General features: G+C 44.2%; 1 protein-coding gene across 1 annotated transcript; it reads right to left on the reverse strand.

Moving 5' to 3' along the window:
* Nucleotides 1–7: 7 nt before the first annotated feature.
* LOC115160351 (retinoid-inducible serine carboxypeptidase) lies at nucleotides 8–16,560 on the reverse strand. The gene is made up of 13 exons (XM_029710939.1): nucleotides 16,404–16,560; nucleotides 15,861–16,000; nucleotides 12,454–12,543; nucleotides 12,177–12,332; nucleotides 10,581–10,655; nucleotides 7,945–8,017; nucleotides 7,017–7,054; nucleotides 5,700–5,828; nucleotides 5,501–5,585; nucleotides 5,134–5,247; nucleotides 4,510–4,647; nucleotides 1,763–1,926; nucleotides 8–1,207 (listed from the first exon to the last, which is right to left on the reverse strand). Exons 1-13 carry the CDS (start codon nucleotides 16,468–16,470, stop codon nucleotides 1,145–1,147), a joined length of 1,332 nt encoding a protein of 443 aa, XP_029566799.1. The 5' UTR covers nucleotides 16,471–16,560; the 3' UTR covers nucleotides 8–1,144.
* Nucleotides 16,561–17,996: the final 1,436 nt, after the last annotated feature.

Here is a 17,996-nt window from a genome sequence, read left to right on the forward strand (position 1 = left end):
GGCACACTATTTAGGAAAAAAACTGTTTTTAATTATTATTGTTCTCACGCTCAAATGTACAAAGGAAATCAAATCAGTTAAATCAACAGATGTTGAGTACCGGTCCGTATCCCCTGTAGCTCTGGTGCAGGGTGTCTTTCGGCTGCTCTCTCACCGTCGTCTTCCAATAGTGAAGAGAGAAGCCGGAAAATAACACCCTGGACCAGAGCTACTGCTGCAAGAGACGAGGGGGGAGCTGAACACTGATATAATGCACAATCTGAAGTGGCACCCTATATAGTGCACCAGTATAGAAGCAGATGGTGGTGGATAATGGTACAGTATGGATGATGCTGGACTGAGCAGTCAGTTATATTTGGTGATTCTTCTTGCCTTAAATCTGACAGAGCCATTCCAGCTGGCATCAGAGTGTGTGTGTGTGTGTACTAGAGCTGGGACGATAAACCCAAAATTAGACACCGCATCATTTTGCATACATTTTGGGTTATTTTGCTACACAACGTTCCTGTGGATTGTTCTAGAACCATTATCTGGTCAACAGTAATAGCCTATGCATTATGTTTCCTGCTATGAAAGTCTCTGCCTGTCCCTCGGGGCTGGCGCCAGGATGAATCAGTTGGACTGGCATTTGATTTCCATAAGGAGGCACTTAAGTTTTTCTTCACGGGACCTCCTCTGTGTAAAGACATGTCATTTAACTATCAAAATGTATTACCTTTTAATACGGCATGAACACAACATCATGACTGGTTTTCATCTGATTGTCAAACAAATCACTTCATGAAGTAGGTTAGCCTTGATCTTAATGCTTGTGGGTCACTTGATATTCTATGAGATTATAATGTTAGAGCCCTGCTGCTAATTTACATTTAAAAATGTGTCATTTAGCAGACGCTCTTAATAGCTCTTCGCTGATGTAAAGTAACTAACCATTAAACATATATTATAGTTATATTCATCACGATAGGACTTTTTGTCCATGTGACCCAGCTTTAGCATACCTCCACTCAAAATAACTGATTTAACAATATTGCAACAAATAAAAAAAGGAAATGTATCACAATACAGATATTTTTGTCTCCATATCGTCCAGCTCTAGCGTGTGCGGTATGCGTGCGTGTGTTATTAAGTGCGAGTGTGTGTGTCAGTCCTGCTGCGTGATCATCTTCAGCATCTGCAGTGCCATGGGTCCCTGGTCCGAGGGAATCTGATAACAGAGAGAGAGCAATGAATCATGGGAGTGCAAGTCAAAAGGATACTATGGGAGGATCTCAATTGCATGGCCTTTCCCCTGGTCTCCTTCTCAAAACCCATTGGATGAGAAAGCCAGAGGCCCCTCCCCTCCTCCTCCAACAGGCTTTGAGAAGGAGAGAGGACACGTAGAGTACGCAATTGAGATATTCCCAATGAAACGCTATTTGGGCCGTAATGACTGCATACTGGGGTTCAATCTTCTGCATCACCTTCCTATTCCAACACTAGAGTTACATCCCAATAATCTCTCCCTCCTAAAGTGTACACTCACTCACTAGTCTCCTCAAATGTAAAAACAATGGATTTATGTAGGCATGGGCTATAGAGGATGTTTCCATATACCAGTCATTTTGTTTCAAATCCATGAAGGGAAGTAAACAAGGTCGCACTTTGGGAGAAAGGAGAGATCAATGTTACTGTACCAACTCTGATGATTGACCCGTTTGAAAAGCGAATAAATATATGTTGATAAGAAAAGAGATTAGGACACATGTTTCTGTTTCCTCACCATGTGACCAGCCTTGAGGATCCAGTAGAAGGAGAAGTTCTTGTAGGTCTTGTAGAAGGCGCCGGTCACACCTGGGAAGGCGGGGTCATCAAGGGCAGTCCATTTCATTTGGCTGAAGCTCTGGAGCCCCACCCACTTCAGCTGCTTCACCCATTGCTCCTGACCTGTGATTGGACGTGATCAGTAATCAATTGATCTTCTGTATCCAATCAGCAATCCTCATGTATGAAAGTCTATCAGGGACCAATAGTCAATGTATTATTGATAATGGTTGACCGTACTATAGCCAGGGTTGGGGAATGTTTGCGTAAAAATCTTCGACACCTTTCTGTTTTCTCAATGACATTTAATTCAACATGGAAAAAAGGTATAAGTTTAAGTTTGTTCCACCTGAGACAGTCTGACCACCAATCAGAAACCACTATGATGACTAACCTAATGATGACCACCAATCAGAAATCACTATGAAGACCAATCAGAAACCACTATGATGACCACCACCAATCAGAAACCACTATGATGACTAACCTAATGATGACCACCAATCAGAAACCACTATGATGACTAACCTAATGATGACCACCAATCAGAAATCACTATGATGACTAACCTAATGATGACCACCAATCAGAAATCACTATGATGACTAACCTAATGATGACCACCAATCAGAAACCACTATGATGACTAACCTAATGATGACCACCAATCAGAAACCACTATGATGACCAATCAGAAACCACTATGATGACCACCACCAATCAGAAACCACTATGATGACTAACCTAATGATGACCACCAATCAGAAATCACTATGATGACTAACCTAATGATGACCACCAATCAGAAATCACTATGATGACTAACCTAATGATGACCACCAATCAGAAATCACTATGATGACTAACCTAATGATGACCACCAATCAGAAACCACTATGATGACCAATCAGAAACCACTATGATGACCAATCAGAAACCACTATGATGACCACCACCACCAATCAGAAACCACTATGATGACCACCACCACCAATCAGAAACCACTATGATGACCACCACCACCAATCAGAAACCACTATGATGACCACCACCACCAATCAGAAACCACTATGATGACCACCACCACCAATCAGAAACCACTATGATGACCACCACCACCAATCAGAAACCACTATGATGACCACCACCACCAATCAGAAACCACTATGATGACCACCACCACCAATCAGAAACCACTATGATGACCACCACCACCAATCAGAAACCACTATGATGACCACCACCACCAATCAGAAACCACTATGATGACCACCACCACCAATCAGAAACCAAATGTTTGATGAATTAGCGAGAAAAGAGCAGGAAGGCTTTTGTAGGCTACAGTCCAAACTGTCTTCCAATGGTGCGACTGCTGTCGGCATCCAAAGAGTATCCAACTTGAATAAACACTTAGTGGTAAGGATGGCAGCAGTGGTGTAGTCTACGGCAACACGGATACCACTTATTAATGATATCTACCATTTAGCCATTTGCGCCTAATGGATTGTGGATGGCTGTTCACAAATGTGTATTGTAACCAAATAATGGTTGAATTGAAGACGTTTACGCTGCCTATCAATCATTGTTTGAGACCAGTGGACAGCCAGTGAAAATAATGTAATCTTGCAACAGATGCATAGTGCGGATCCCAGCCTATGGAATAACAGTTTGAGTGAGTTCCTCCGTTCTAAACTCCTCCGTGGTGATAATGTGCTCCAGTCCATCCTGTCAATACCACTTTAATTAAGAAGACCACAATCTGATTCCTGCTGATGAAAAAGAATATGTCCTTAGGCCTAACGGACATGCTCAAACTCACACACTTTAGATAGACTTAAACAGCTGCAAGTTATCTATATAACAAAGTGTCACCAACAAGAACTTAAACAAAAGGCCAAACATTTTTCACATGCAAATATCACTTTTCTAAAGTGGTTAAAACATGCCATGAGAGCAATGACAATCAGTCCTCCATAGCCCCATTTATAGCTGGTTCTAACATGTCTTTTGTTCTGATCTTGTCCACATTCGAATTGTGCACACATTTTTAGACAGGTGTAAACGATTAAGACACATTGTGATCGGATCTTTCTGACCACCTCCTGAGGTAATGAGGGACCCATTCTATCCGGATATCAATCAGGTGTAAACAGTTCTGGTGTAAACAGTTCTGGGGTAAACAGATCTGATGTATATAGATCTGGTGTAAACAGATCTGGTGTAAACAGTTCTGGTGTAAACAGTTCTGGTGTAAACAGTTCTGGTGTAAACAGTTCTGGTGTATATAGAAATGATGTAAACAGATCCGATGTTATTCAACTGGTAATATTAATTTTGTATTTTTCTAATGCCTCTTATGGGGAAGTAATCTAAAAGTAATCTAAAAGTAATCCGATTACGTTACTGAGTTTGGGGGATCCAAAAGTTCCGTTACTGATTACAATTCTGGACAGGAAGTATTTTTGTTTTTTGAAACAATACAAAACATTCACATAGAAACAACAGCATCCCCCCTGTCCAGATCCACATCACCCTGTCAAGCTGCTAGTAACTGATTACATTCAGAAAGTAACCTACCCAGCCCTGTCTATACCTCCCCGGTCTACACTGTTTATGCTTCAACGGATTTCACTACAAAAATTTAAGTGTTGGATGCTGATTCTGTGCCCCCGCCTGTAAACAACTCTAGCTAGAGGAATCACTGACCCATGGTGTCCACTATGAGGTCAAGCTGTCCGTTGTAGACGGTGACGTTGACCCCAGCATCCAACAGCTGATCCACCACGTCCACCACTGGCTTCATGAAGTCACCTGACATGCTGCTGAACACTGCCTCAGCCTGACCTAGAGGGGAGAAGGGGGGGAAGGGGGGGAGAGAGAAGGGGGAGAGAATGGGAAGTGGAGCGGGAGATTAGAGATAGATAAGAGGTCAGAGAAGAGAGAAAAAGGGGTGAAAGAGAGGGCACATTTATTTCTAAAATGTGCAATATGCAACCATTTCCTGATTACAATTTTATTTTATTTTTTTAATAGTTCGCCTAATTTCAGTTTGTGACAAAACAGTTGTGTAGAGAATCATTGTACCATCTAAAGCACGGTGAAATAGCTTTCCATAACCAAAAATATTATATTTGAGCTGTTTGAAGCTGGTGTACAAGACGCAAAAATTAAACTTAAGAATGTGAAGCATAGAAATAGCACACAGAATAGATCTACCGCTTCTTAGACTTCCTTTCAAGTAGAATGACAGATTTATAACATGCGTCTTTGTGAATTTGGTCGGGTTGCCCAAAAAAGTTTTCAATTTTTGACCCAGTAGCAGCGTTTTACCTCCCCAGGTGACGTTCTGAGGGATGATTGCCAGCTTCTTCCTGATTGGCCCGTTCATCAACTGGCTCAGTGATTGGCGGTGGAGGGGGCTAATGTGGTGCCGCATCAGAAGGGCTGTGGGAGGGACCACGGAAAGTAAACCAATTGACAAACAGGAATTGACGGTGTAATCTTAATAGATTTTTCAGTCTAGTAAGGACCATCTTATCACAGACAGTATAATTTGTATCAAAAACTTTTTACCTCTGTTTTAAATATTGTATGACATCACATTTGATGTATGTTTCTGCATATATGTACCAGGATGTTCAAAGAAACTTTTTTTTTTTATTCTCTCGTTTAAGACGGAGCTGAAAATGCATCTTACAGATGTATCCTTCTCCAGCCACGGAGGACATCTTCTCATCAGGTTCCTGGGTGAGGATGTTGTAGAAGTTGACTCCGTTTGTGTTCTGAAATCAGACGGGAGCTGAAAGGATGCTCTGATGACCTTGGCATTCACACACACACACCACTGACCTGTTCCACAACGCTCTCAGTGATTCACATCAACACACACCACTGACCTGTTCCACGACACTCTCAGTGACAGACCAGAGCTCTGTGGCCTTCAGGTACTGCCCCTGATCCACCGCCTGCTTCACCGCCTCCGCTGCACTGCTCACCTCCCGCAGGCCGTAGTCATCTAGCAGGGACTGGAGAATGGAGAACAATGTGAAACAACTACACTACCCAACATGCACTGTTCACCTCCCGCAGGCCGTAGTCATCTAGCAGGGACTGGAGAATGGAGAACAATGTGAAACAACTACACTACCCAACATGCACTGTTCACCTCCTCTAGGCCTTAGTCATCCACCTTCAAGCAGATCCCTTTTGTCAAGTCAGTGCCTTTCAAAGTGTGTGTTGCATTATGGGGATAAAAATGGTCAGACTTACGCCTACATGAAGTTTACAACAAAAAAATATGTGATCAAAGGAAGTTGACTGCAAGTTTCTGCAGTTGCTCTTCAACTTCATCCTGCAGCATATTGTCAACCAATCAGAGTGTTTATGTTTGACCAACGCAAACAGGAACCAACTTTGCCGCGATTCATATATTCAGTGGATATACAAATGAATGTGATATTTGAGGGTCTCTCACTAATTGATTGGTCTACACACACAACTTCAGTTTGTGAGGGTGTTTATTTTAACAGTGTAAGAGAAAGACTCGTAGAAACATTGGCATGTTGAACTGAGCCTTGCGCTTGGAAAACCACATTCCTGTCCAACTTTCGGCTGTGGCAGATGCACCTCCTTTCATCTACAGTCGGTTGCTTTAATCTTACCACTCAAACGCGCCCAGGCACTGCACTGGGACAGTCTGAGAACTACACTACCCAACATGCATCATTGTTTACTGTTCACCTCCCCCGGGCCATAGTCTTCTAGCAAAGAGGCTTGTTTGACATTGCAGGTGACTGCAGATCACCTTGCATCATATAACTAGTCATTATTTGTTGATCAGTCGGTCACAATTTACCCATGATACATTACCGTTTTGTCGCTCTCGAACACAGTCTGGAGAGTGAAAGGCAATGTGAAACAACTACACTACCCAACATGCACTGTTCACCTCCTCCAGGCTGTAGTCATCTAGCCAGGAGTGGAGGGCAATGGGGAGACAGTCAAAGAAGAAAAAAACTACAATACCTAGGTACCAAAACATGTATTCTCCAGATTTTAAACCACCCAGTCTGCAGAAAGAACTGCATAGAATGCAAAACCCAGCCAAATAAAGCAAATGTGCCAGGAAAATAAAAAACATGGAAAACGCATGTTACTAGGCTGTGTGTGTGTGTGTGTGTGTGTGTGTGTGTGTGTGTGAGAGAGAGACTCACCGTGGTGTACAGATAAGGACCCCAGGTCATAACAGAGTCTGCAGATGAAGAGGAGAAGAACGTTTGCTTTGCTGTGATGTTCATTAGGCACCAAATGGGACAAAAACAACTGGAAAAGGGGAGGGACTACCTGAACTTGTCCAATACAGTGGTGCCATACTGAAACCTACCCAGGATTATACAGTCAGTAGGGACACACTGGTTAGCTAGCCAGGGGTGGAACAAAGCAGAAGCAACCAGGCTGAAACAGAGGGGATCTACCTCAACTTCTCCAATAACAAATGCTTGTTCACGTTGCAAAACAGTTTTCTAAGGTGTGCACTTATGAACACACCCCTGGTGACTTTGACCTGAACAGTTCAACAACCCCCTCATGCATGAAGCTGTACTGAGCCATCCAGACAAGGTTTTACAAGAGAAAACTGCAGCGGTAGATTAACTGTTTGTTCAGTCAGTCACATGACCACACAGGGAACAACAGCTGAGTACCAAATTACACCTTATTCCCGTTAGGCCACTACAGTTGACCAGGGCTCTCGACGTAAGTAGTACACTTTATAGGGAATAGTGTGCCATTTGGTACGCAGCGTGTTCACATGTGGTTAGTGAGCCTGAACTGTACACTGGTGGTAAATCTCAGGCATTTCAGGGTTAGAGTAGACTTTCTGTCCAATAAAGTGTTGTAAAGAGTGGTCTGACTTTTAAACAGCAGTCTGCTGAACGTTCTATCAGTCATTACCTGATATTCACAAGGGAAAAGCCATGTTCTGACGTTCTTCTGAGTGGGTGCTCGGATGCTCTAAGTGGGTGCTCGGATGCTCTAAGTGGGTGCTCGGATGCTCTAAGTGGGTGCTCGGATGCTCTAAGTGGGTGCTCGGATGCTCTAAGTGGGTGCTCGGATGCTCTGTGCTCTGAGGTAAATACTGACCCAGTGGAGAGATCCAAGAGTCTCCCAGAGCCACTCCAGCAAAGTTACATTTCAGGGTTCCTTTTTCTACGGCCTAGAGAGAGACAGATGTGTTAGAATAGCAGACAATTCGTGAGTGTGACACAATTACTAGTCATTAACATGCCATTACTAACAGTCATTTTACAACTGGTACCAGAAAACTCATTATTATTTATTGTAATTGCTGTTAATATTATTACCACCATAAACATAATTATTATTTCTTTATCACTAACAGCCTAGTATATTCCGGTCTTACTTGACCATCGTTGTTACAAGTTTACTTTAACAATGGAAAGGTTTTACTTTTGTGGTGACGAGAGCCTATGAAGTGAAGTCACCCTCAGTTGGGGTGGATGGAGAACAGAGCGCTACGTTCCAGGACAAGATTTACAGTTCCCCAAGCTATCCCAAGACAAATAAACTGCTCTACCTTTACGACTGAATGGCCTGAGGAGGTCAGAAGACAGTCAGCAGTACACCTTGTGATCTGCATGGGTTACTGGGGAAACCACCAGCCAGGCTTGAGAGCCGAGAGATGTGTATTGAAAGAGAGAGTCAGGGCCTTTTTTGTCCCATTTTTTTGTGACAAAGAGAAAATGGCGCCAACAGCGCAAAATGACAAAGTAAACATTTTCTTAAACACTTATTTTATTTGAACCTTTAACTAGGCAAGTCAGTTAAGAACAAATTCTTAAAAAACTGACTGACTCAGGACATGTTGATATAACTCGGAACAATGTGATATTTCTCTTCTGATCCTCCAATGTCAGAAAAGCAACATAAAGGGTATTTTGCATGAATGTACACACATTTACACAAGGAGTGCTGGGTACCTACAGGCTACGCATTTCAGGCAGAGATTGTGAAACTTCTGTACAAGAAAAATATGTTGTGGACACTTATCCTCATATGAACTTTGAAATGTGCGAGGTTTCTCTGAATTAACGGGGCATTCCCGTGCCACGTTGTTAAAGCTACTAGAGCCCGCCCTCTTGAGTATCACTATAGATTACAGGATCTGCCGACAGACATCAGATCAAATTTCTCTTGAGTATCCCTATAGATTACAGGATCTGCTGACAGACATCAGATCAAGTTTCTCTTGAGTATCCCTATAGATTACAGGATCTGCTGACAGACATCAGATCAAGTTTCTTCGAGGCAAGGCCACACCCTTTGAACGAATGAGCCCATCTCCTTGGAAACCAAACACCGATCGACGAGAATTTTTCCTGCTCAGAGAGAAGCAAATCACCCCAGAGGACCCTGTGGAACTCACTGTTGCTCATTCAAGACCAATAGACTGAGTTCACAATACATGCCGGGGGATCAGAGGAATAACTAAGACAACTCTAATAGACTTTGATTTCCTGGACTGAGAAATGAAGCGTAGCCAGTTCAGAAGGGAAACCGGAGGGCGGCAGCATCAGCTGATTGATTGCAAGTCTGGTTTATGTACTATTGTATTTGTTGAGTACGGAATTCATTTATACTGACCTGTGCAGATTCTCACCTCAATGACTGAGTTGTATTCTGTTATACCCCGCTTATGGTATTCCATTAACTACCTCATTTAGTAAATAAAACCTTCAAATTGAATTATTTGTGGCATTGAGTTCATTTGCGAGCGATTGGGTTCTTGACGTTTCAGAGCTTGACGACTTCAGAATGATAATATAGTAATTGACTGTTTAAGACCATTGTTAATATAGGATTAATGGTATAACGGCTAATGATAACTACCAATAAAGTTTATTCAAAGGTCTCCAATCCAACCCTTAAAATGGACTAGTAACCGAAAGGTTGCAAATTCAAATCCCCGAACTGACAAGGAACAAATCTGTCATTCTGCCCCTGAACAAGGCAGTTAACCCACTGTTCCTAGACCGTCATTGTAAATAAGAATTTGTTATTAACTGACTTGCCTAGTTAAATAAATATATAAAATGGTGCCCCTCAGATTCATTGGGATAGCATAACCAAATGAATTATTCCAGTAATTAATCAGTAAATTATCTTGAATATCCATAACCAAGAGGCACAACACCTCCCATGTCATTAAAGTATATTGAATTGAGAGAGACAGAGAGACAGGAAGCCATGGTACAGTGCTGACCAGTGTGGGTAGAGGTTTGAGGAAGTAGGCCCCAACTTAGCACCAGTCATTAGTTCCTCTCTATGTCATACATGGCTCAACACATGACAGTGCATCTCAGTCTTCAAATCAAATGTATTTATATAGCCCTTCTTACATCAGCTGATATCTCAAAGTGCTGTACAGAAACCCAGCCTAAAACCCCAAACAGCAAGCAATGCAGGTGTAGAAGCATGGTGGCCAGGAAAAACTCCCTAGAAAGCCCAGTTTCAGTTTGAAAGCCTTGTTCCATTACCGAGTCAGGTACAATTGAGCTACCAGTTTTTCCATGCATGGTTCCTATTCACTTACATACCAAGTGCTAGAACTGGAAAAGGTTTCCCCACAGCAGAGACAGGACAGTAGGTTCTGATCCCAAATGGCTCCCCTACTCCCTTTGCAGTGCACTACTTTCGACCAGAGCCCGTATACACTATATAGGGAATAGGATGCCATTGGGGACGTAATTTGTGCCTACCTTAGTGAGTTCCAGTGAGATCGCGGCAGCCATCTTCCCTCCATAGGACTCTGAGAATATGTAGAAGGGCACGCTCTAGAGAAGACAAAGAACAATAGGTTAAAACAAATGTAAATGTATTGAGTAGTTTGAGCCAATATGGCCCTGTTCCAATGCATCCTTCCTTCCCTCCCTCCCTCAAGGAGACTCCTGGGGTGCGTTCAGTTCGGTTCAACATTTGCGTGACTGTTTGTACTGAATGAAAGATTTCCCCAGAAACAGAGCCTTTAGGTATGTTTTCTCCTGTTTGGTGTGGTCTGATCAAAAAGGGTGTGACCATTTGAAATCGCAAAACTTGTGCAGCACAAACCATACAGCAAAAAAGAATCACAGGACTGAAACTTAAAGGGAGACTGCACTTCCTGATTTGGTCTCGTTTTAGCGTTGCTTCATTAAGAAATGCTAACAGCCATGACTGAATTCAAACAGGAGTTGGTTACAGGGTGTGGTTTGACCTGGTTGTCGTGTGTGTTCGCAGGTGGGAAGAGTTACCCAAATTATTTAGCCAATTAGCTTTAACTGGCTGGTGTGCGACCATGGCAAAATTGGTTTGACTTTGGATAGCCCATCTCCGGGGCTGGTTAGGGTCCTTCAAATTCCCTTATGTAAATGAGACAATATTTTCACATCTTTTAGTTCTCATTAAATGCTTTCATTATTTGTATATGAATTTCTACAATTTATAGATGTTTGCGGTTTAAATAATTGAAATTTGTTGCTATTGGAAATGTTAAACATATTGTCCCATGTACATTGTGTAATTTACCGATAGTGCCCAACTAGCCCCATAGGAATATCCAAAGTAAACCCAAATTTACCACCTTCATTACGATTGGGTTGCATGCAGCTGCACTCTGAATTGATGATTACTTGTGTGCTGCCAGCTGTGGGCAGGTTTGAAACAAATCCAACATTAGTTTACGTTGTGATGCAGTCACAACCACAAGTCTCACAAAACTATTTTGAACGAGACCGGATTCGACAAATTATCCTATACACACTTCGTAGTACATTGTGACGGTAGAATAAATGTTTGACTCATATCGATGCCACAGGCTGTTTTCTAAATGACAAGTCGTTTTTTAGGGGCAGTTGCTCTTTAAGTCGATCTCAGCTCCAGGGTCACGTCGGGATTTTGAAATTCAGAGGGCTGCTCAGATTATTTTATGACCGATTTGTTAGTCAATCTAATTTGCAGGACAGAAAAATAGCAGTTATTTGAAAACATATAGGTCCATCATCATTCTCCATTCTTTATGTTGTTTTAGATGTTCCAGTGTGACCTGGAGGTTTTTTCCTTCTTCTCCCCAAATAATAATCCCCCCACCTAAAAAATATATTATTTTGTTTTGACTCAAACCTCCTGCATCATCCATATGATGGAAATCCGTCGCAGTGATGAAAACTTTAACCCCTGCCATACACAACCTCCCTCTGTGCCTCCATAATCACACCATTCTTCAACTGGTCCTTACAGTACCGTTTCCACTGAATTAAAAGTTCAACACCGTTCTGAACTCACCCCTGGTGATCCAACCTGTGTGAAGATGAACCCACCTGGAATTCTTCCTCCTTGTTGAAGAACTGTTTGAGCAGCACCAGCATGTCGGAGGCGACCGTAGCCACGTCAGTAGCGAAGGCCTCGTCTGAGTCCGTGTAGCTGAAACCTGTTCCTACCGGGTTATCAACGAACAATACACTGGAGTACTGAACCTGCAGGGGAAAAACACACACACACACACACACACACACACACACACACACACACACCTTAAACACTGACATCAAGTTTCCATTGATGAGCCGTGTGTGTGAGTATGTGTGTGAGGTTTACCCAGGAGTTTTTCCTAGGCTCAAGGTCTCTGTCCAGGGGTCCGATCTCTTCAAAGTTCCCAAAGCCACAGCCTGATCCTCCCGGGCCTCCCTGGAATGGAGACATGTACCACTATTAGAAATACATTATCTACCATCCCTCCCTCCCTCCCTGTTAGAGATACATCCTCTACCATCCCTCCCTCCCTGTAAGAGATACATCCTCTACCATCCCTCCCTCCCCCTGTAAGAGACAATATCTACCATCCATCCCTCCCTCCCCCTGTAAGAGACAATATCTACCATCCCTCCCTCCCTCCCTCCCTGTTAGAGATACAGGGGGAGGGAGGGATGGTAGAGGATGTAAGAGACAATATCTACCATCCCTCCCTCCCCCTGTAAGAGAGACAATATCTACCATCCATCCCTCCCTCCCCCTGTAAGAGACAATATCTACCATCCCTCCCCCTGTAAGAGACAATATCTACCATCCCTCCCTCCCTCCCCCTGTAAGAGACAATATCTACCATCCCTCCCTCCCCCTGTAAGAGAGACAATATCTACCATCCCTCCCTCCCCCTGTAAGAGACAATATCTACCATCCCTCCCTCCCCCGTAAGAGACAATATCTACCATCCCTCCCTCCCCCGTAAGAGACAATATCTACCATCCCTCCCTCCCTCCCCCTGTAAGAGACAATATCTACCATCCCTCCCTCCCTCCCCCTGTAAGAGACAATATCTACCATCCCTCCCTCCCCCTGTAAGAGACAATATCTACCATCCCTCCCCCTGTAAGAGACAATATCTACCATTCCTCCCCCTGTAAGAGACATTATCTACCATCCCTCCCTCCCCCTGTAAGAAACACATTATCTACCATCCCTCCCTCCCTCCCCCTGTAAGAGACAAGATCTAGAATCCTGACTAGAACCAAAAAATGTGATCATATTACTCCAGTGCTAGCCTCCCTACACTGGCTTCCTGTTAAAGCAAGGGCTGATTTCAAGGTTTTACTGCTAACCTACAAAGCATTACATGGGCTTGCTCCTACCCATCTTTCCGATTTGGTCCTGCCGTACATACCTACACGTACGCTACGGTCACAAGACGCAGGCCTCCTAATTGTCCCTAGAATTTCTAAGCAAACGGCTGGAGGTAGGGCTTTCTCCTATAGAGCTCAATTTTTATGGAATGGTCTGCCTACCCATGTGAGAGACGCAGACTCAGTCTCAACCTTTAAGTCTTTACTGAAGACTTATCTCTTCAGTAGGTCCTATGATTAAGTATAGTCTGGCCCAGGAGTGTGAAGGTGAACGGAAAGGCTGGAGCAACAAACCGCCCTTGATTTCTCTGCCTTGCCGGTTCCCCTCTCTCCACTGGGATTCTCTGCGTCTAACCCTTTTACAGGGGCTGAGTCACTGGCTTACTGGTGTTCTTCCATGCCGTCCATGGGAGGGGTGCGTCACTTGAGTGGGTTGAGTCACTGACATGGTCTTCCTGTCTGGGTTGGCGCCCCCCCCCTTGGGTTGTGCCATGGCGGAGATCTTTGTGGGCTATACTCGGCCTTGTCTTAGGACGGTAAGTTGGTGGTTGGAGACATTCCTCTAGTGGTGTGGGGGCTGTGCTTTGGCAAAGTGGGTGGGGTTATATCCTGCCTGTTTGGCCCTGTCCGGGGGTATCATCGGATGGGGCCACAGTGTCTTCTGATCCCTCCTGTCTCAGCCTCCAGTATTTATGCTGCAGTAGTTTATGTGTCGGGGGGCTAGGGTCAGTCTGTTACATCTGGAGTATTTCTCTTGTCTTATCCGGTGTCCTGTGTGAATTTATATATGCTCTCTCTAATTCTCTCTTTCTTTCTCTCGGAGGACCTGAGCCCTAGGACCATGCCTCAGGACTACCTGGCATGATGACTCCTTGCTGTCCCCAGTCCACCTGGCCATGCTGCTGCTCCAGTTTCAACTGTTCTGCCTGCGGCTATGGAACCCTGACCTGTTCACCGGACGTGCTTGTTGCACCCTCGACAACTACTATGATTATTATTATTTGACCATGCTGGTCATTTATGAACATTTTAACATCTTGACCATGTTCTGTTATAATATCCACCCGGCACAGCCAGAAGAGGACTGGCCACCCCTCATAGCCTGGTTCCTCTCTAGGTTTCTTCCTAGGTTTTTTGCCTTTCTAGGGAGTTTTTCCTAGGGAGTTTTTCCTAGCCACCGTGCTTCTTTCACATGCATTGCTTGCTGTTTGGGGTTTTAGGCTGGGTTTCTGTACAGCACTTTGAGATTTCAGCTGATATACGAAGGGCTATATAAATACATTTGATTTGAATATCTACCATCCATCCCTCCCCCTGTAAGAGACACATCCTTTACCATCCCTCCCTCCCTCCCCCTGTAAGAGACAATATCTACCATCCCTCCCTCCCCCTGTAAGAGACAATATCTACCATCCCTCCCCCCCTCCCCCTGTAAGAGATTCATTATCTACCATCCCTCCCTCCCTCCCTCCCCCTGTAAGAGACACATTATCTACCATCCCTCCCTCCCCCTGTAAGAGACAATATCTACCATCCCTCCCTCCCCCTGTAAGAGATTCATTATCTACCATCCTTCCCTCCCTCCCCCTGTAAGAGACACATTATCTACTATCCCTCCCTCCCTCCCCCTGTAAGAGATTCATTATCTACCATCCCTCCCTCCCCCTGTAAGAGACAATATCTACCATCCCTCCCTCCCTCCCCCTGTAAGAGATTCATTATCTACCATCCCTCCCTCCCCCTGTAAGAGACAATATCTACCATCCCTCCCTCCCCCTGTAAGAGACAATATCTACCATCCCTCCCTCCCTCCCCCTGTAAGAGATTCATTATCTACCATCCTTCCCTCCCTCCCCCTGTAAGAGACAATATCTACCATCCCTCCCTCCCTCCCCCTGTAAGAGATTCATTATCTACCATCCCTCCCTCCCTCCCTCCCTCCCCCTGTAAGAGATTCATTATCTACCATCCCTCCCTCCCTCTGTAAGAGACATTATCTACCATCCCTCCCTCCCTCTGTAAGAGACACATTATCTACCATCCCTCCCTCCCCCTGTAAGAGTCAAGATACATTAGCATCCATCCCAGATAGGTAAGACAATCGTATAGTGTAAGGCACAGGAGGCTGCTGATGGGAGGACGGCTCATAATAATGGCCAGAAAGGAGTGAATTGAATGCTATCATTCCACCAGTTCCGCTCCAGTCATTATCATGAGCCTGCCCTCCCCAATTAAGGTGCTACCAACCACCTGTAGTGTAAGGTTACCCACTTCACCTCTAGATAGGTAAGAGAGTAGTGTAGACTAGTGTAGTGTAAGGTTACCCACTTCACCTCTAGATAGGCAAGACAGTAGTGTAGACTAGTGTAGTGTAAGGTTACTCACCTGCAGCCACATCACGAGAGGCAGCTGGGAGTAGCTGGCTGACGGGCTGTCTGCATAGTAAAGCCACCAGAACATATGAGCCCCCTCCCGAACGTCAACATAGCCCCAGGACTCTTTGGATTTTAGGGGATTCGAGAACCCTGGAGATTTGGAGACATTGAAATGACGTTTTTAAAAATTCTGCGTTTGGTCTTAAAATGCAGTCTAATGGCAAAATCCCCAGCCCTGATTGGTGCAGCAGATGTCGTGGAAGAGCGCAGTGGAGGGTTTCTGATCAGGAAAACGTCAACATTGTAGCGAGCCGACTTTTGCGTTCACATTTATCGCTGCCATGAAACCCGACCAAGTAAAGCAAATGAATGGATTTGATCAATTTGATTGCTGGAGCCTGAGTCTCCGTACTTAGCGGACTAAACTCTGGAGTCACCGTCGTGATTTCAAGCATGTTTGGATATCGGCGCAGTTAGTATTCAAACTGGAATTGAACAGTTATTGAAACACCGATATATCGGACACAATCACTTCACATAGCTAACTACTTACCTGTATCAATTGCCACGACAAGTAGCAACACAACGCTGCAAGCGCTTGTTTTCGTCAACCCCATCATCTCGACTTGCTCGCAAGAACTTCACAATGACAACACTTTTCATTAGACTATCGTGTCATGTCAGACTTCAGTCACATGACGAGCGAATCCTCAGCTGACCAGAACATGAGGAGAGGATCAGGATATTTAGAGCATTGCGGGGTTAGCCACGCCAACCCTCCGTCAAAATAAAAGTCCCGGGCAAAAATGTCCTGTGAATTTTCCATATTAAAAGCAACGGAACACAGGAGAGGTATAAACAGAAGATTGACAAAGAAAAATACATCCTGGTTTTATACTTCTGCGGGAGGTCAAAAGAGGTAATCAAATTAATAAATCAATATCAATCAATCAAACCTCCAAATCATGTGACGATTGAGCAGTCTTGAGCAGTCTTAGAGTGAGCAGTCTTGAGCAGTCTTAGAGTGAGCAGTCTTGAGCAGTCTTAGAGTGAGCAGTCTTGGGCAGTCTTAGAGTGAGCAGTCTTGAGCAGTCTTAGAGTGAGCAGTCTTGGGCAGTCTTAGAGTGAGCAGCCTTGAGCAGTCTTAGAGTGAGCAGTCTTAGAGTGAGCAGCCTTGAGCAGTCTTAGAGTGAGCAGTCTTAGAGTGAGCAGCCTTGAGCAGTCTTAGAGTGAGCAGTCTTAGAGTGAGCAGTCTTAGAGTGAGCAGTCTTGAGCAGTCTTAGAGTGAGCAGTCTTAGAGTGAGCAGTCTTGACTCCTGGCCTGAAGGAATGATTGTCCCAGCTAATGCTCTAGGGTTTGGATCCCATCAGTGAGAGTCTGTGTCTCTATCCATCGACTCTATCTTATCTTGAATCGGCTTCACCTTCTACTCAGCCTCGTTCTTCAAGGCAGCGATCCTGACTGCCTCATCCTCTCTCAGGAACTGATGACGCTGCTCAAACTCACCTATTATCTGCTGTTCAGTGTGCTGGGTCTGGCTCTGGAGACGGGGAGAAAACTGTTACTGACTTAGTTGCCATAATAATGCTACATAATTATTATGTAAGTTACATAGGGGTGGCAGGTAGCCTAGTGGTTAGAGCGTTGGGTCAGTAATCGAAAGGTTGCTAGATCGAATCCCCTGGCTGTCGTTCTGCACCTAAACAAGGAAGTTAACCTACTGTTCCTAGGCCGTCATTGTAAATAAGAATTTGCCTAGTTAAACATGTTTTTTTACATAGAAAACACATCTCACTAGAACCATGAGGAATACTGACCAGGGCTTGGGGTCAGGAAGGGTACCTTAATACGCCCTGCAGTTTCTTCTAAGTCTTGTTGTGTATTAAGACAGGTCCCCAGCTTCCTCCATAGCCTATTCAGGGTAGTCACCAGTTCCTCCTGAAAATATAAATACTTATGTCAGTGGAGAGAGAGATTGTTTAACGTTAACTAGCCACACTGAACTGACAGTATAATGAAAAGTAGACCTGTCTATGTTACGGTACAGACAGTGAATGTCTTTATGCTATTGTACCTTGTACTAGGGATGTCAAACATCCAGACTGTTACACAGACACTATGGACCAGTGATGCCAATTTAGCAAT

Source organism: Salmo trutta, chromosome 1 (genome assembly GCF_901001165.1).
Source record: "Salmo trutta chromosome 1, fSalTru1.1, whole genome shotgun sequence".
In the NCBI taxonomy this organism is placed as follows: Eukaryota; Metazoa; Chordata; class Actinopteri; order Salmoniformes; family Salmonidae; genus Salmo; species Salmo trutta.

Coding starts and splice junctions, on each gene's coding strand:
- LOC115160351 (XM_029710939.1), bottom strand. CDS start 16,470: ATGATGGGGTTGACGAAAACAAGCGCTTGCAGCGTTGTGTTGCTACTT. Junction 12,544..15,860: donor CTCTCGTGATGTGGCTGCAG/GTGAGTAACCTT, acceptor TCTCCATTCCAG/GGAGGCCCGGGAGGATCAGG. Junction 5,829..7,016: donor GTCCTTATCTGTACACCACG/GTGAGTCTCTCT, acceptor TCCATTCTCCAG/TCCCTGCTAGATGACTACGG.